The sequence below is a fragment of the Pituophis catenifer genome, unplaced genomic scaffold (genome assembly GCF_029215685.1).
Source record: "Pituophis catenifer annectens isolate HBS135680 unplaced genomic scaffold, rPitCat1.0.hap2 SCAF_10, whole genome shotgun sequence".
NCBI lineage: Eukaryota > Metazoa > Chordata > Lepidosauria > Squamata > Colubridae > Pituophis > Pituophis catenifer.
In genome coordinates this window covers 23,294,389-23,314,114 of record NW_027256890.1, presented here as the reverse complement: position 1 = coordinate 23,314,114, position 19,726 = coordinate 23,294,389, and the positions used below count along the sequence as shown (strand labels likewise).

The 19,726-nt window shown below is 45.1% G+C and overlaps 1 protein-coding gene across 1 annotated transcript in view; it reads right to left on the bottom strand.

The window, feature by feature from the left end:
- The window catches only part of RASGRP2 (RAS guanyl releasing protein 2), a 61,020-nt gene that overhangs the window by 15,260 nt on the left and 26,034 nt on the right, over nt 1–19,726 (bottom strand). Inside the window, exons 5-12 of the mRNA XM_070951553.1 lie at nt 18,534–18,665; nt 17,160–17,310; nt 15,990–16,163; nt 10,068–10,184; nt 8,102–8,383; nt 5,759–5,836; nt 4,766–4,888; nt 3,549–3,664 (exon numbers count right to left, since the gene is read on the bottom strand). Coding sequence (XP_070807654.1) covers nt 3,549–3,664; nt 4,766–4,888; nt 5,759–5,836; nt 8,102–8,383; nt 10,068–10,184; nt 15,990–16,163; nt 17,160–17,310; nt 18,534–18,665 — 1,173 coding nt within the window. The remainder of the gene's footprint in view (nt 1–3,548; nt 3,665–4,765; nt 4,889–5,758; nt 5,837–8,101; nt 8,384–10,067; nt 10,185–15,989; nt 16,164–17,159; nt 17,311–18,533; nt 18,666–19,726) is intronic.

Sequence of the window (19,726 nt, the reverse complement as noted above, 5' to 3'; positions counted from 1 at the left end):
CGGTTCGAATCCCCTAGTAAAGGTCCCCTTTTTTGGAAACAAACTTGGGAGCGTTTTAAACTCTTAAATTTACTTTTTCTTTTGAGTCAAACTACAGGTAACGCTCAACTTACCACAGTTCATTTAGTGACCATTCAAAGTTACAACGGCGCTGAAAAAAAAAACTTATGTTTTTCAAAGTCCATAACCTTTGCAGCATCCCCCCATCATGGGATCAAAATTAACATGCTTGGCAAATGATTCATATTTGTGACTGTTGCAGTATCTTGGGATCATGCAATCCCCTTTTTACAACCTTCTGACGATCAAAGTCAATGGGGAAGCCAGATTCGCCTAACAACCGGGTTACTGACTTATCAACTGCAGTGATTCGCTTAACGACTGTGGCAAGAAACATCGTAAAAAAGGGGCAAAACTCACTTGACAAAGTCTCACTGAACAACGTACATTTTGGGTTCAATTGTGGTCGTAAATTGAGGACTACCTGCATCTTAAATGCACCTTTCTTTGGAATCAAACTTGGAGCATTTTAAAACCTCTATTTCTGCCTCCCCCATCCCCACATCTAATCATCACCACAGCTAATATAATGGCAGTGTTTTGTGCCCTTTATCAATTGCAATCAGTGATAAATCTCAGTTGTCCTCTTGGTGCATCTGATAAAATAAAGATGGGCTGGCAGGATTAAATATAGGTTAAATACTATAATTACTATTAAAAATTGTGTCCTTATTCAAGCGCGAATGTTGCCCATATCTGCAACATATTATACAGCATGGCCAAAATAAATGCTTTGAAGGGGGACTAAGCGTTTATACTTATACTTAAATAGTGCAAACTGGTTGAGGAACAAAAAAAGGAAGGAGTTAAAAACCAACTTTTTTAAAAAAAACAACTTTTTTTTCTTTTTGTTGTTGTTCACACTATTTTTTCTTTAACATGGACAAACAATAATCATAAATAATACACAATAATAAACGTGGTGGCTCAGGGGATAAGACGCTGAGCTTGTCGATCGGAAGGTCGGCAGTTCAGCGGTTCGAATCCCCAGTGCCCCATAACGGGGTGAGCTCCTGTGACTTGTCCCACTTTCTGCCAACCTAGCAGTTCGAAAGCATGTTAAAAAATGCAAGTAGGAAAATAGGGACCACCTTTGGTGGGAAGGGAACAACGCCTTTGGCGTTGAGTCATGCCGGCCACATGACCACGGAGACGTCTTCGGGCAGCGCTGGCTCTTCGGCTTTGAAACGGAGATGAGCACCGCCCCCTAGAGTCGGGAACGACTAGCATGTATATGCGAGGGGAACCTTTACCTTTATTCTATTTTTTTCTTTAACATGGACAAACAATAATTGATAATACAATGGAGATCTTGATATTAAGTATTAAGCTTAAGACAGAAACCTTTACAGTATTGTACCATAAATAATATAATTTGCAGTTGCTTATTAATGCCACCTTTAGCTTTGAATGTAAAATTTAAATCACCTTATTCTTATCAACACTGATACTTTAGAAATCAGAGAATAGAATAGGAATAGGGATGGGATGGGATGGGATGGGATGGGATGGGATGGGATGGGATGGAATGGAATGGAATGGAATACAATAGAATAGAAATTATGGAATGGAATGGAATGGAATAGAATAGAATAGAATAGAATAGAATAGAATAGAATAGAATAGAATAGAATAGAATAGAATAGAATAGAATAGAATAGAATAGGAAATTTTATTATGGCCACAGACCAGAGTTATCATTAATATTAATATAAATATTCTTCTTTATCTTTAAAGAAAGATTATGTTATCTAAATAATCAATGTCTTAGTCATATCTAAAGAACACTGTATAAATACCACTTCACCCAAATAATATAATGTACTACTTACAGGTACTCCTTGACTTATGACCAGAATTGGGACCATAGCTTCCATTGTTAAGTGAGTTGCACCCAATTTTACAATATTTTTTTGCCATGGTGGTGAAGTGGTGAAGTGCCATGGTGGTGAAGTGAACCAATACAGTTGTAAAGTGAATCAGGTGGTCGTTAAGCGAATCTGGCCTTCCCTATTGATTTTGCTCGTCGGAAGCCAGCTGGGAAGGATGCAAATGCTGGTCACATGACCCCAGGCTATAAACATTGTAAATGCAGGTATCCCTTGATTTACAACAGTTTTGTGTTTAGTGACTGTGTTTTGCCCCAGCTATGGACCCCAAAGAACGCAGCACACAAAGCCCGTTCAAACCTTGGTTTACTAAATCAATCAGTCTTTTACAACAACAGCTGGTAATTACCTGTATTAACAGCCACCAAGAATTCAAAGAATAATAACTGAAAGCTTACTGTGGTTGGCAGAATGCCCAGAAGCAATTTGCAGGAAGCCGATAAGATAAGCAAGACAAGACACAAAGAAGAGTGAACGAAGTTGTTCCCTGCAAATTGCTTCAGTCAGCATCCTCGTTAAATAGGCTAAGGGAGTGGCCAATTAGCCCCAAGCCTTACTCTTGAGGAGATCTACTCCTGAGGAGTCACTCCTGCCTTTTGGCAGCTCTGCGTGCCTGTGCATCGAGAAGAGGCTCCTCCTCTTCTTCCTCTTCACTTATGGGAGCTTCTGAAGGCCCTGGCTGAATCCCCGCCTCTGGCACCACATCTTCTCCAGCCTCCTCATTGTCTGACTCGAGTGCCAGATGCACAGGCTGCTGGCGCAGCACCACACCAGCCTCCTCACTGTTGGAATCAGCTACTAGCTGCACAGGCCACTGACGGGCCATAACAGACTGTTTGAAGTTACAACGGCAGTGAAAAAGGTGACTTATGACCCTTTTTCCCATTAGTGAATGCAGCATCTCCAGGGTCACTTGATTAAATTTCAGACGCTCGGCAACTGACTCATATTTCTGACAGTTGCAATGTCCCGGGATCATGTGATAACTTTTTGCAATCTTCTAACAAGCAAAATCAATGGGGAAGCCAAATTCATTTTTTTAAAAAAATAATTTTTATTAAACAGTTTTGTCTTTAAAAACAACCTAAAAAACCCCCACAAATACATAAAAAGAAAACAAAACATAGCAAACAATACCAGATTCATTTAATAACTGTTATTAACTTAACAGATTCACTTAACAACTGTGGCTAGAAAGGAAGAAATGGAGCAAAGTCACTTAATATTCTCTGTTCTAGAACAGGGATCTCCAAATTGGCAGCTTCAAGACTTGTCTCTTTAAGTCCCTAAAAGCACTAGGAGTTGCTAGAATTAAATCACACAGAAATAATATAAATGTATAAGGAAAGCAGTGGTGAAATCCAAATTTTTTTACTACCAGTTCTGTGGGCGTGGCTTGGTGGGCATGGCAGAGGAAGGATACTGCAAAATCTCCATTCTCACCCCACTCTGGGGCCAGCTAGAGGTGGTATTTGCCGGTTCTCCGAACTGCTCAAAATTTCTGCTACCGGTTCTCCAGAACCTGTCAGAACCTGCTGGATTTCACCCCTGAAGGAAAGGGATTAAATGTGGAGAGACGGTGGGAGTTTTAGCACTTACTGATTCTCATCCAGGTCTCCAAATTTGCAGAGATACGGAAAATTATTCCGGATGATCTGGAATTCTTCTTGGGAAATATTCCCGTCTCCGTCGACATCAAAGTTCCGGAAAACAGACTAAAAGAAAAGAATGTTTTGGGATGAAGCCGGAAATCTATAGCTCAGGGTCTCCAAACTTGGCAATTTTAAGACTTGTGGATTAACCCGTATAATGAACGGTTGCAAGAACTAGGTATGGCTAATCTAGAGAAAAGAAGGACTAGGGGTGAGATGATAGCAGTATTCCAGTATTTGAGGGGCTGCAACAAAGAAGAGGGGGTTCAATTTATTTTCCAAAGCATCAGAAGGCTAGACAAGAAACAATGGATGGAAACTAATCAAGGAGAGAAGCAACTTGGAATTAAGGAAAAACTTCCTGACAGTGAGAACAATTAATTAGTAGAATGACTTCCCTCCAGAAGTTGTGGGTGCTTCAACACTAGAGGTTTTTAAGAAGAGTTTGGACAACCATTTGACTAAAACGATATAGGGTCTCCTGTCTGAGCAAGGGGTTGGACTGGATGACCTCCAAGCCCCCTTCCAGCTCTATTGTGGTTGAAAATTATCAAGGAGAGAAGCAACCTAGAACTAAGGAGAAACTTCCTGACAGTGAGAATAATTAATTAGTGGAACGGAAGTTGCCTCCAGAAGTTGTGGGTGCTTCAACACTGGAAGTTTTTAAGAAAAGAACTATTTGCTATTTGCCTGAAATGGTATAGGATCTCCTGCCAGAGCAGGGGGTTGGACTAGAAGACCTCCAAGGTCCCTTCCAAGTCTATTATTCTGTTATTCGTTAAGACATGAACTATCATAGAACCCACTGTAGTGGCTCTTGGACAAAAATTTAGGGATCATGTCTTCTTTCAATTTCCTCTCCTTCCCTATGGCTGAATACTCAAAATTGGAGTGGTCCTATATGTGGAATTTTGGGACTCAGCATCTTCATATATGGAAGGTATCCAGCTGGGGGAAGGCTGAGCAGTGCAGAACTATTTAAAATAGAATTATCCAACCGACAATTATTCTGCAGAACTGACTCATATTTTCCAAGAATCTTACCGATGTGCTAATGGGCCGGGAAGATCTTGAGTGAATTACGCATGAAATACATCTCTGCAGATACCACCCCACCCCACACCCACTCCTTCCCTATTCCAGGTATCCTTGTTGGTTTCCTACCTCCACCATCTTCTCGATGTGTTTGCGCACAACTGCTTGGTCTGGCTTCGGTTTGGGCACCGAGGCCCACTCCTCGATCATAACAGGCTGGGGCGGTGGGTTAGAGAACGTGGGGCTGGAAGGCTGGAGCAGAGAAGGGGAAGAAGATGGAAGAACGAAATCAATTTTTTCAAAATTGAAAAGAGAACATCATGGAGTGACTCAAAGCAACCTACAACCATTCGTTTGGTGACCATTCGAAGTTGCAACTGCACTGGAAAAAGTGACTTGAGTTATGACCATTGCAGCATCTCCATGGTCATGTGATGAAAATTCGGATGCTTGGCAACTCACTTAACAATTCACTTAACAAATGTGGCGAGGAAAGTCTTAAAATGGGGCAAAACTCACATAACAAATTTCTCCCTTAGCACCCAAAATTTGGGGCTCAATTATGGTTGTAAGTCGAGGACTACCTGTATCTACATTATGGGACTTGAGATAGGTAGTCCTTGACTTACAACAGTTCGTTTAATGACCGTTCGAAGTTACAATGGCACTGAAAAGTTGTTTTTTCAACAACTTGAATAGAATAGAATAGAATAACAGAGTTGGAAGGAACCTTGGAGGTCTTCTAGTCCAACCCCCTGCTCAGGCAAGAAACAATACACCACTTCAGACAAATGGTTATCCAACATCTTAAAAATTTCCAGTGTAGGAGCATTCACAACTTCTGCAGGCAAGTTGTTCCACTGATGAATTGTTCTAACTGTCAGGAAATTTCTCCTTTGTTCTAAGTTGCTTCTCTCCTTGGTTAATTTCCACCCATTGCTTCTTGTCCTGCCCTCAGGGGCTTTGGAGAACAGCTTGACTCCCTCTTCTTTGGGGCAGCCCCTGAGATATTGGAAGACTGCTATCCTGTCTCCCCTAGTCCTTCTCTTCATTAAACTAGACATACCCAGTTCCTGCAACCCTTCTTCGTATGTTTGTATGTTCCAAGACACCTGCACATACCGTAGACTTGTTTCGGGGTTCGCGTTGCAAAGAGAGTTGATAAATCTCCTCTTCTGTTTGGTATTGATCCAGGGAGACCTACAGGAAAGATAATCAATCGATCAATCAATTAAAACTTCATTATGGTCACAAACCATAATGCACAGAAACACACGAAGTCAGAATAAGGAGCTATCGATGGATCCCTTCCTACTCCCTCCTCCTCTCCAAAAGTGAGTATTTTTCAAATTCTTTTTTTAAAAGTAGTCCTCAACTTACGACCACCATTCTGCCCAATAATTTCCGTGGCTAAGCAAGACATTTGTTAAGTGAATTTTGCCCCGTTTTACGACAAGTTTCTTGACAGGTTGTTAAGGGAATCCCTGCGGTTGTTAAATTCATAAAATGAAGCTGTATTTCTCTTTGTCACAGGTGTTAAGTAAATCCCTGCAAGTTAGCAACACGGTTGTTAAATGAATCTGACATCCCCGTTGACTTTGCTTGCCAGGAGGTCACAAAAGGGGATCACATGACCCCACCCCCACCCTCCCGGGGGGACACTGCAACCGTCATAAATATGAGCCAGTTGTGAAGCATTCGCATTTTGATCAGGTGACTCTGGGGATGCTGCAACGATCGTAAGTGCGAGAAATTCTCATAAGTCACTTTTTTCAGTGCCATTGTAACTCCAAACAGTCACTAAACAAACGGTCGTAAGTCGAGGCCTTCCCTGTACAGGATCCTAAAGGAGTTTTTTTTCTTGTTTCCTTCCCTGTACAGATAGTCCTTGACTTATGACCACAATTGGAACCAGAATTTCCATTGCTAGGCGAAGCGGATGTTAAAGAGATTCGAGCCTTTTTTTTGCCGTGACTCTTAAGTGAATCAGACAGTCATTAACAGAATCCAGCTTCTCCATTGACTTGGCTCGATGGGAGCCAGCTGGGAAAAAACACAGATCATGTGACTTCAGGTTATTGCAACCATCATAAATACAGGTAGTCCTCGACTTACGACTACAATGGAGCCCCAAATTTCTGTTGCTGAGCGAGATAGTCGTTAAGTGAGTTTTGCCCCCTTTTCCCAACTTTTCTTGCCACGGTTGCTCAGTGAATCACTCTAAGTTATTAAGTCAGTAACTCGGTCGTTAAGTGGCTTCCCCGGCTGACTTCGCTTGTGAGAAGGTTGCAAAAGGGGGACACGTGACGTGACCCCAGGAGGACACTGCCACCGTCCTACATGCGAGTCCGTTGCCAAGCAACTGAATTTTGATCAGGGGCAACCACAGGAATGCTTGCAACAGTCGTTAAGCATAAAAAACGGTCCTCAAGTCCTTTTTTCAGTGCCATTCTAACGTCAAATTTTTAGCACCGTTGTAACTTTGAACAGTCACTAAATGAACCGTGGTAAGTCGGAACATACTACCACATGTGGTGGTCCTGCCCTGGGGATTGAAAATATTGTCTTAAAATTAAAAATTAGCTACAGGAAATTACTAACGAACTATTAGATTTAGAACCAGAACTCTTCCTATTGGGAATCTTCAAAAAAAAAATATGTGAAGAGCACAAAATACCTAGTATTACACATATTAACCGCTGCCAGGATGGCCTTTGCTCAATGTTGGAAACAGCCATGCACACCCGCAGAGAAACTGGTCATACAAAAGGTCACGAATTACGCAGAAATGGACAAATTAACGCTGAGTTTAAAAGACAAAGAGGCACCGATATTTTACAAGGTGTGGGAACAGTGGTATAACTGGATAGAATGGAGATAGATTAAAGATAGTTATTAAGTATAAGTAATAGATAAAATAAGAATGTAAATACGCACAATTTAATTTTTGTAAATAACACACGAATTACTGTCACACGAAAAACACAGGGGTGAAATCCAGCAGGTTCTAACAGGTTCTGGAGAACCAGTAGCGGAAGTTTTGAGTAGTTCAGAAAACTTAGCAAATACCACCTCTGGCTGGTCCCAGAGTGGGGTGGGAATGGAGATTTTGCAATATCCTTCCCCCTGGAGTGGGGAGGGAATGGGGATTTTGCAGTATCCTTCCCCGGGAGTGGGGTGGGAGTGGAGATTTTGCAGTATCCTTCGCTTGCCATGCCCACCAAGCCACGCCCACCACACCAAGCCGTGCCCACCAAGCCACGCCCACAGAACCGGTAGTAAAAAAGTTTGGATTTCACCACTGGAAAAACACCACAAATAGCTGTTGTTGAGTGATATATTTTTTTATGTTTTTAATGTAATAAAAGTTTAATAAAGTGTATTAAAAAAAAATGAACCAGGGTAAGTCGAGGCACTACCTGTACAAAAAGAGTTATCGACTGAGGAGCTCCAGGAGGATCTTACCATGAGCAAGTTGAGAAGGTCGGGGTTTGCCTCGAATGGTGGGCGGATGCTTTGAACCATGGCCAGGTCGCTGAGGATGCTAAACAGCTGTTGCATCTTATTGCCGTTCAGGCGGGAGTGCGTCCGGTCCAGCCAATCGGGAAGGGCCACGTGGACGGCCACCAGGTCCTTGAGGTGGACTCCTAAAATGGGGAATTTGAACCCAACACACTCGGCAAAACACCGCCGGTAGCGGCTGTAATTCCCTGCCGAGGACAGCAACTCCAGCAGCGACTCCCAGACCTGCAACGGAGCAAAGGGGGGAAGTTGGTCTTCACTAAGAAAGCTTTGAGGAGGGCATTGCCCCCATGAGGACTAGTCACTTGATTCTGTTTGTGGAGAGAAAACTCAGAATGGCTGGGGGGAAGAAACTCTGATGAAGAAACAAGGCATAAAACACCACAGCAATATCCTTTATTTTATTTTATTTTTATTTTCATCCCATCCTTGTTATATTTAATTAAATCCCACGAACAGAATCAAGTGATTAGATCTCAAGGGCAACACCCACTTTAAAGCTCATGAATGAATTATTCTCGCAAACAGAGAGAAGATAAAACAAGTAGCCATCATCTTCACGAAGGGATGTTTCTTTTCTTACTATCTTCCTATCTTCTGGATAGTTCTCTTATCTTTGTATATCGGTTTTTAAAATTGCTTTTTTTAAACCGGATTGCTGTTTATTTCAACAGTTGGGAGCCTGCCCAGAGTCATCGTTCTTTAAGGACCTTCCCCACCCAAATGATCCAATTATTCCTCTTGGCCGCCGGCATTCATTGCTGAATCAGAGCTGAGTTGAAAAAGTGACTCTGAGGTCATCTAGTCCAGCCCTCAGACAGTCCGGCAGATAACCCACGCACTTCCTACCAAAAGGGTAGGAAGCAGGGGTGAAATCCAGCAAGTTCTGTCAGGTTCTGGAGAACCGGTAGCGGAAATTTTGAGTAGTTCGGAGAACCGGCAAATGCCACCTCTGGCTGGCCCCAGAGTGGGGTAGGAATGGGGATTTTGCAGTATCCTTCCCCTGGAGTGGGGTGGGAATGGGGATTTTGCAATATCCTTCCCCTGGAGTGGGGTGGGAATGGGGATCTTGCAGTATTCTTCCCCCAGAGTGGGGTGGGAATGGGGATTTTGCAGTATCCTCCCGCTGCCATGCCCACCAAGCCATGCCCACAGAACCGGTAGTAAAAAAAATTGGATTTCACTACTGCCTCTGGGCTCTTCTTAAGTCATAGGCACCGTTATTTTGGTTGTGAGGGAATATTTTCCGAAAACAGGAGTGGCCCCAGGTTTCTCCTGGTCACACCCAGTCACCCCTTCTGACACCCCGAGCCAACCCTCAGCCTTCCGGTCTTGGTCCTCCTTGTTGGTCTCAGCATCTGGTTCTCCCCCTATTGTTGTTGTTAGTTGCGAAGTGGTGTCCGACCCATCGCGACCCCATGGAAGACATTCTTCCAGGCCTTCCTGTCCTCTACCATCCTCCGGAGTCCATTTAAGCTCACGCCGACTGCTTCAGTGACTCCATCTGGCCACCTCCTTCTCTGCCGTTCCCTTCTTCTTTTGCCTTCCATCGTTCCCAGCATTGGGCTCTTCTCCAGGGAGTCCTTCCTTCTCCTTAGGTGGCCAAAGGATTTGAGTTTCCTCTTCAGGATCTGGCCTTCTAGAGAGCAGCCAGGGTTGATCTCCTCTAGGACTGACCGGTTGGATGGCCTTGCAGTCCAAGGGACTCACAGCAGGAGTCTTCTCCAGCACCAGAGTTCAAAGGCCTCCATTCTTTGGCCTTCTCAGCCTTCCTTACGGTCCAACTTTCACAGCCATCCGTTGCAACTGGGAAAACCATAAGCCTTGACTAGACGCACTTTTGTTGGCAGGGTGATGTCTCTGCTTTTTAGTATGCTCCCTCCCCCTATACACACCTGTGTTCCTTTACCTTTGTCGTCTCTGGACTCACAAAGCTGTGCGTCTCCTTTAGGCGAGAGATGGAACTGTGGCCCAGCCCACCGATCACGGCCATCAGGGTGTTGAAATTTTGCAGATGGAGAAGCCTCTGCAAAGGAAGGGAAGAAGGGGCCAGAGGTAGGAGGGGAGACAAGGGGAAGAGATGCAATTAAGTGTGGCACCACCATCACACCCCACTCCCCTCCTTCAGCCTTCACTGTGGTCTCCCTTCCACTCGGCTCCTGCTTTGGGTTTGCTTTGATCAGTTTGTGGTCAGCTAACAGCTGCCCCTGAACTGAGCTTTGGGAGGAAATACAGATGGTCCCTGACTTACAACCACGACTGAGCCCAAAATTTATATTGCTGAGTGAGACCGTTGTTAAGTGAGTTTTGACCCATTTTATGACCTTTCTTGCTTCTGTTGTTAGGTGAATCACTGCAGTGGATGATCTATCTATCATCCATCCATCCATCATTTATCTATCATCTATGTATCTAACATCTATCTGTCTCTGTCTGTCTGTCTGTCATCCATCTATCCATCATTTATCTATCATCTATGTATCTATCATCTGTCTGTCTCTGTCTGTGTCTGTCTGTCATCCATCTATCCATCATTTATCTATCATCTATGTATCTATCATCTGTCTGTCTCTGTCTGTGTCTGTCTGTCATCCATCTATCCATCATTTATCTATCATCTATGTATCTATCATCTGTCTGTCTCTGTCTGTGTCTGTCTGTCATCCATCTATCCATCATTTATCTATCATCTATGTATCTATCATCTATCTGTCTCTGTCTGTCTGTCATCCATCTATCCATCATTTATCTATCACCTATGTATCTATCATCTATCTGTCTCTGTCTGTCTGTCTGTCTGTCTGTCTGTCTGTCTGTCTGTCATCCATCTATCCATCATTTATCTATCATCTATGTGTCTGTCTGTCTGTCTGTCTTCCATCTATCCATCATTTATCTATCATCTATGTGTCTATCATCTATCTGTCTCTGTCTGTCTGTCATCCATCTATCCATCATTTATCTATCATCTATGTATCTATCATCTATCTGTCTCTGTCTGTCATCCATCTATCCATCATTTATCTATCACCTATGTATCTATCATCTATCTGTCTCTGTCTGTCTGTCTGTCTGTCATCCATCTATCCATCATTTATCTATCATCTATGTATCTATCATCTGTCTGTCTGTCTATCATCCATCCATCCATCCATCCATCCATCCATCCATCATTTATCTATCATCTGTCTGTCTGTCTATCATCCATCCATCTGTTACCTATCATCTATGTATCCATCATCTATCTATCTGTCTGTCTATTTTTCTATCATCCATCCGTCCATCCATCTATCCATCCTTTATCTATCTATCTATCTATCTATCTATCTATCTATCTATCTATCTATCTACCGTGTTTCCCCAAAAATAAGACCTCCCCAGATAATAAGACCTCCCCCCCAAAATAAACCCTCTCCCGAAAATATTTAAACACATGTGCAGCCGGTCCCCGCCATTTCCTCTGGTTTGGGTTAGGGAGACAGAGCTGGAAATCAGGTAAGACAGCAAGAGAAGCCCCGTCTTGCTCCACACGCCCCAAAATAATAAGATCTCCCCGAAAATAAGGCCAAGCACTTATTTCGGGGTTCAAAAAAATATAAGACAGAGTCTTATTTTCGGGGAAACACGGTATCTATCTATCTATCTATCTGTCTGTCTATCTATCTATGTATCCAATTAATTAATTAATTATTGGAATTTGTCAAACAAAAACAAGAACAAGAATAAGAGAATAAAAATACAATGACGGCGACGATAGACACGTTAGTGAACTCATGCACGCCCCGCTCTCCTGACCACTTAAGTATGAAGTAAGATCCACGGAAGTCAATTTCTGTCTGAAACTGAACATTTGTAGCTGATTCAGACAACTGAATTAGGTAGGTAGGGCATTCCAGATTTCAACAACTCTATTACAGAAATCATATGATATAGCTATCATTTATCTATGCACTGAAGGAGCTCCACCAATTTCACTGTACATATGTTGTGCAGTGACAATAAAGGTTATTATTATTATTATTATCTATCATCTCTCTATCATCTCTATCTATTTGCTGCAGTATTGAAATCTAAAATTTGTTACTACCAGTTCTGTGGGCATGGCTTGGTGGGGGAGGGTAATGTGACTGGGCGGGCGCGGCCTTTTTTTTTAACTTTTAAAACCATTTTTTCTACAACCTCTTCAGCGAAGAGGTTGTAAAAAAATGCTTTCAAAAGGCTCTGACGATCCCAGCTGAGTTGCCTGATCAGCAGAGGCTTTTTAAAAAGAAGAGGTTGTAGAAAAAATGCTTTTAAAAGTAAAAAAAAAAAGCCTGTGATGATTTTGCGGCTCAGCTGGGTATGGTGGGGGGGGGCAGGGATTTTTGCTACCGGTTCTCTGAACCACCTGCCTCCATTGCTACTGGATCAGGTGATCCGGTCCGAACCAGGAGCATTTCACCCCTGATTTGCTGCCTATCTTTCCATCCATCCATTCATCCATCCATCCATCCATCCATACACATTCACACAGTCCCTTGTTGTATACCACCCTTTTTCCTGATCTTAAAAGAACAGGCAACTTAATGCAAGTTTTTCTCAAGCTTAGCAACCCTCAAATACGTGGTGTTTAATTCCCAGAATTCCCCAGCCAGCATACCGGTCTTTAAAAGTGGTTAAAGGTTGAAAAACACTTGGCCAGAAAGAATGAGATTGGGGATTAGGAAAGAGAGAAGCAGAGAAGGAGACGTCACGGCTAAAATTATAACAAACTTGGAAAGCAAATTACTTTCATTTATGTTTGCCAGGAAAAAAAAAAAACGAAAGAAGGGCTTGCGAGCTTGCAACAACAGATCCTGCTGGGTTCAGAAGCAGGGTGAGCAACCCATAATCATCAACACACCATAATGCAAACCATGTATGGTTGGTCCCCCAGCGTATTTTTGCAGCAAACCATCCTGCCAAATGTTGATAGCAAAACATGAAGAGACTGCAGCAGGAGATCTTTTAACTTAACAAATTGGAGTTTGTGTGAGTCTGTTTGTATGTGTAAAAAGATGAAGTGTGTTAAGCTTCGGTCCAGTTAACTAATTATTCCTTTAGAACGAATAATCCCCTTAGAATTATTAAAACTATTCCTTTCAGTCGCCTTGAAATGGGGTTGGCAACTGAGCCCAGGTCCTCACTGCAGGTCTTGAGAACCTAATAGTAAAAAATAACAACAACAACGACAACAATAACACAAAGTCCCCAGCTAAAAATAAATGTCCGTTTTCTCTCTCCCCACCCCTCTTTTCTGCTTTAAAAGAGCGAGAGGAGCACAGCCTTAAAATATGAAATCTGGGCACTTGTTCCTGGTCCACTTCATTTCGTGATTTGGTATTTATTAGGTTTATACTATTTATATTCCAACTGGTGCCATCTCAAATGACAGGAAAATTTCTTACCCTTGCCAAAAAACTAATCCTGTTTTTATCAAGAACTCGAAGGACAAAGGTTGCAGCTCCTTTGGGACCCTGCTTCATACAACATGCTAAGGTCATGGAAGAGGATCATGCTACGGGCCCAAACTGATCAAGCATCTTATGTGGACCCAACTGGTTTGTGGCTCAGCTCAGGACCTTCTGTTCAAAAGGACCCACAGGCAAGACAGGAAACATGGTTCAAAAAGATTTTGTTTCTTAATGTTTGTAATTAATTCCTGCCAGCCCCATCATTCCCAGCCAACCCAGTCCGAAAGAGGAATTCTGGGCTTTGCAATCCAAGAGACATCCTGAACCAGTGGAACAGCTTGCCACCAGAAGTCGTGGGTGCTCCATCCCTGGAGGTTTTTAAGAAGAGACTGGACAGCCATTTGTCTGAAATGGTATACGGCAGTGATGGCTAATCTTTTTCTTGTTGTGTGCCGAAAGTGCACGTGTGTGTGTGCGACAGTGCGAGTGCCGGCACCAATAATGCAAAGTGTGCCCCCTCTGTGCATGTGCACACGACCCCCGCCCCGTCTCCTGTTTTGGGCCTAGCAGGCCTCCCTGCAGCCTCCTGGGCCCAAAGACGGGCTGTGAGGGGGGGCATGCCACACACCCTGTGCTCCGCTCCGCCTCCGAGCATGCGTGTGTGACCCCCGCACCACTGTGCATGTGTGCCCCCCTGTGCATCCGCATACATCTCCCACATGCACCCCGCTCCCCATGCATCCCAAAAATCAACCAGCCGTCGGGAGGCACATGCGCGGATGCGCGGATGCGCGGGAGAGCTGAGCTGGGCAATGGCTCATGTGCCCGCAGAGAAGGCTCTGTCTGCCAGCTGTGACACGGGTGCCATAGGTTCGCCATCACAGGTATAGGGCAGGAGTGAAATCCAGGAGGTTCTGACAGGTTCTGGAGAGCCGGTAGTGGAAATTTTGAGTAATTCGGAGAACCGGCAAATACCACCTCTAGCTGGCCCCAGACTGGGGTGGAAATGGGGATTTTGCATTATCCTTCCCCCAGGGGTGGAGAAGGAATGGAGATTTTGCAATATCCTTCCCCTGCCACGCCCACCAGGCCACACCCACCAAGCAACACCACACCCACCAAGCCATGCCCACGGAACCAGTAGTAAAAAAATTTGAATTTCACCACTGGTATAGAGTCTGCTTGAGCCGTGGGTTGGACTAGAAGACCTCTAAAGTCTCTTCCAGCTCTATTCGGATTGATTGAATGAATAGAAGTCTGGGGGTGCTGGAATAAAAATCTAACAGCAGAGAACAGCGTTTCTCAGCAACTTTAAGAGGGGTGTGTGGACTTCAACTCCCAGAATTCCTCATTGAAAAAAAGTGACTTAGGATCGGTCTTTGCCCTTAGGATGGTTTGCAGCATCCCCACGATCACATGATCAAAATTTGGGTGCTTGGCAACCTGGGTGTTGTGGTTCGCCAGCAGCCTGTGGAGCTGGCAGCGGAGTCAGACAGTGATGAGGCTGGGGAGGACCATGGGCCAGTCCTGGAGGCTGGGGAAGGCCCGGATGAGGGCTCTGCATCGGAGGCAGAGATGGAGCCGGGGCCATCGGGGAGTGATGTGCGGACTCCGGAGCTTCCAGAGGCTGACAGTAGAGAGGCAGAGGAACAGGAGGAGCCTGTTCCTAGTGCACGCATGCGCAGAGCTGCCAGAAGGCAAGAGTAGGTACAGCAAAGAGGACGACTCAGGAGTAAGGCCAAGAGATGATTGGCCCCTCCCATAAGGCTTAAAAGACCAGCAACAGCTCTTGGGCTCTTTGTCGGAAAACAACGTTGATAGTCTTGCTGCACTTATCTTTTGTCGGAGTCTTCTGCTTCTGAACTTTTGCCAAGAGAAGCCTTTGGCAGTTTGGCTAATTATACTAAGGTTGGTGATTAGACTGAAGAATTTGTGTTATGAAGACTTTGTTTTGATTGAGTTTGGATGACGCTGACAATGAGTTAATTCTCAGCTGTCCTAATAAAGTCTGTTTGTTTTGGAACTGTTTGCGTCGATTACTACCTACTAGGGCCTGGGTCACAACACTGGGATGTGTTTACACGGCAGTGTCTAAGGATCCTGTCATCACCATTTGCAACCTTCCCCACCGCTTTCCAACAAGCAAAGTCATTGGGGGAAGCCAGATTCGCTTACCGACTGTGTCACACGCTTAACAACTGCAACGATCCACTTAACCGCCATGACAAGAAAGGCATCGTAAAAGCGGCCGTGACTCACTTAACAACCGCCTCGTGAAGCAACAGAAATGTTGGGCTCAGCTGTAGTTTTGAGTCAAGGACTCCCTGGCAAATGCAACCCAAGGAGAAAAAAAAAAGATGGCGGCAGAGATGGTGGTGCAACAAGCCTGGGAATCTCACCTGGGCCACCATGACGAAGCGGGTGATGACTTGGGCTCGCTGCTGAGCGGTGGGCTTGCTAAGCACCATCAGCTGAATCCACTGGGAGACGCTGTTGAAGAGAGTGATGAACCTCTCCAGGACCGGGTTGTCCACTGTGCATCCGTGCATCACAAAACTGTGATAATCCTGGAACTGGAAAAATGAGGAGAGGGCTTTCAGGGCTCAGGAAGAGGGAGGAGGGGTCACCATTGGAGGAAGAAGTTCTGGAGATGTCTCCAAGGCTTGTGCTCAGAGGTGGGCTGCTGGGGGTTCGGGAGAATCTCTAGCTAAGATTCTGTGCAGTTTGGAGAACCCTCAAATCCCACTCCTGGCTGGGCCCACCCACCCCAGGAGTCCCCATGTGGCCCGTTTTGTATGCAGGTAAGTGCAGGATGCACGGGGAAGGTGAAAAATGGACCTACTGGAAGTTTGGGAAGGCCGGAAATGGGCCTCTGGAGCCTGGGGAGGCCGTTTTCGCCCTCCTGGAGGCTCAAGAAAAGCCTCTGGAGCCTGGGGAGGGCAAAAACTGATTCTGACAGTGAGGAGGCTGGTGTGGTGCTGCGCCAGGAGCCTGTGCAGCTGGCACTCAAGTCGGACAATGAGGAGGCTGGAGAAGATGTGGTGCCAGAGGCGGGGATTCAGACAGGGCCTTAGGAACCTCCAGAAGCTCCTTTAAGTGAAGAGGAAGAAGAGGAGGAGCCTCTTCTCGATGCATGGACGCGCAGAGTGGCCAAAAGGCAGGAGTGGTTCCTCAGGAGGAGGTCTCCTCGAGAGTAAGGCTTGAGGCTAATTGGCCACTCCCTTAGCCTATTTAAGGAAGGATGATGACTGAGGCAATTTGCAGGGAACAACTTCGTTCACTCTCCTTCGCGTCTGGATCTTAGTTCTCCGCAAATTGCTTCTGGGCTTTCTGCCAACCCTAGTAAGATTACAATTATTTATTCTTTGGATTCTTGTAGGCTGTTAAGAACATTAATTAACAGCCTTTGTTTGAAAAAAGACTGATTTAATTTAGTAAACTAAGGTTTGTACAGGCTTTGTGTGCTGCGTTCTTTGGGGTCTGTAGCTGGGACAGAACACAATCAAAGTCTTTCTGGCTAGGGATGATGGGCGCTGAAGTCCTCTTCTCCCGCCCACCCATGCACTCACCAGGATTTTGCTGAAGGAACGGTATTCGAGGTGGGTGAGATGCTCCGCTAGCTCTCCCGACTCCAGGTGGTCAAAAAGCAGTGACATCTTGCGCTTCTTCTGTGCAACGGGATGACGTTGAGTTACCTGTCTCTTCCACTTGTAAGTCGGGCTGGATGGAGGAACCCCCAAAAGACAAAAACACCCTGAATTCAACAACTCAAAAAGGGAGGGGGTGTAAAAAAAAACCCAACAACCCAGAATAATAATCAAGAACATCGGCCATTTTAGCTTACCTGAAGCACCCCTTACCTTAATATCTGTAGAGTCCAAGCCAACTGACTAGGTTTCTGCCCAACCTTGCTTAACTTAGTTACTGAATTAACCTCCTACTTCCTGAGTTTGTACAATGTCCTGAATCGTCAACTCTCCGACTGGAATGGGTTCTCACCCCCCCCCCACAAACTATCCACCTCCCCCCTTCTTCTCTGCTCTCTCTACCCGTCCATTTTTCTTTCTTTTTTTTTTGGTAATTGATGTATTCTCATTATGAACTGAGGGGGTGCAGTGGTTGGAGTGCAGTACCGCAGGCAGCAGTTCAATTCTCACCAGGCTCAAGGTTGACTCAGCCTTCCATCCTTCCATCCTAGTATTATTGCCCTTCCTTCCTTCCTTCCTTCCTTCCTTCCTTCCTTCCTTCCTTTCTTCCCTCCTTCTCTCCCTCCCTCCCTCCCTCCCTGTGGTTAGAATGCAGCATTGCAGACTAATTCTGCCACTGCCAGCAGTTCAATCCTGACCGTCTCAAGGTCAACTCAGCCTTCCATTCTTCTGAAGTGGGTAAAATGAGGACCCAGATAGTTGGAAGGCAAGAGGCTGACTCTGTAAACTGCTTAGAGAAGGCTGGAAAGCACTGTGAAGCAGTATATAAGTCTAAGTGCTATTGCTATGGCTATGTTCTTTTTCATTGTTTATCACAGGGGTCTCCAAACTTGGCCACTTGTGGACTTCAACTCCCAGAATTCATGCTGACTGAGGAATTCTGGGAGTTCACGTCCACAAGTCTTAAAATGGCCAAGTTTGGACACCTTTATTGTATTCTTTTATTATCTTACTTCTGTTCTGTTCACTTTCCTTTTTATTGTTGTAAGCCACCTAGAGAAGCCCCCCCCACCCGTGATAGGTGGCAAAGAAATTTAACAAATAAATAAATATAGAGCCACTCAAAACGCCAACAATCCGTCCAATTCCTCCCACAACGAATCACATTGGGTGTTTTGCTGCTGGATCAAGAATTCACCCAAACCAGAAGTTGTCCTAAACAAACTGGAAGTGTTGCGGGAGGATCGGAAGCAGAGTTATGGACGCACAAGAAGCCCGGTCCTGCCGTTTACCTACACGCTCTCGATATCAATCAAGTTGCTGTGTCGACGACTCCCTTCCCGTCCAAGAAGTTCCTTCAACTCCTTGATCTGCTCGGCCAGTTCTGGGTTGAGGTCAAACTCTGCAGGGAAGGCTGAGACCCAGTACCTGTCAGGATGAATGGGGAAGACTTAATATCCCCAAAGTGGGGGTGAAATCCTACTGGTTTGGACCGGTTCGGGTGAACCGCTTGGGATTATGAGCATCAGTTCGCCGAACTGGTAGTAATTACCTCTCCTTGGCCCCACCCATGCCTGGCCGGTCACTGTTCACCTCTTCCCGCTGCTCGATATTCCACATTATTCAATGTTAAATGCAGCAGAGAGAATGCTAACTTTTCTCCCTCCATTCAGAACGGAGCTGCTGCAGCTTGTCCCTTTAAGGTAGTCCCAGGAGGGAGGGGGACTGGGTGGGGGGGGAGCAGCTGGAATGGAGCCATTTTTGTGAAAGGCAGGAAAATGGGGAAGGGGATTTTCCTGCCTGTCATCCATTCCTCAATCTCAGCACAGACAGAGGGAAGGATGGTAGGCAGGAATAATCCCCTCCCCATTTTCCTGCCATTCGCGACAAGGAGTGGCTGGGAGGGGAGGGGCTGGTGAGGACCCCCTTGATGTGAGTGATGTTGAGTTGGCCACGCCCACCCAGTCACATGACCTCCCCCCCCAACAAGCCACGCCCACAGAACCGGTAGGGGAATTTTTTAAATTTCACCCCTGCCCCAAAGTGAGGGTGTTCTAGGAAAATGATTTCTCTCCCCACCCAAAAAAATACATCCTGGACTTTCAGATGAGTTGGATTGGGTCTTCTCTCAAACATCTGCAGCCACTGGCCAAGTTCTACCTTGCTGGGAGTTTCCAAACCTACATTTGTTGATGTACAAAGCCCAATATGGCATTCAGTGTTCTCCAGGATTAGGACACAGAATAATAAAATTGGAAGGGACCTTGGAGGTCTTCTAGTCCAACCCCCTGCTTGAGCAGGAGGCCCTATGCCATTCCAGACAAGTGGCTGTCCAGTCTCTTCTTAAAAACCTCCCGTGATGGAGCATTCACAACTTCTGGAGGCAAGTTGTTCCACTGGTTAACTGTCCTCAGAAATTTCTCCTTAGTTCTATGTTGTTTCTCTCCTTGATTAGTTTCCCTCCGTTGCTTCTTGTCCTGCCCTCAGGT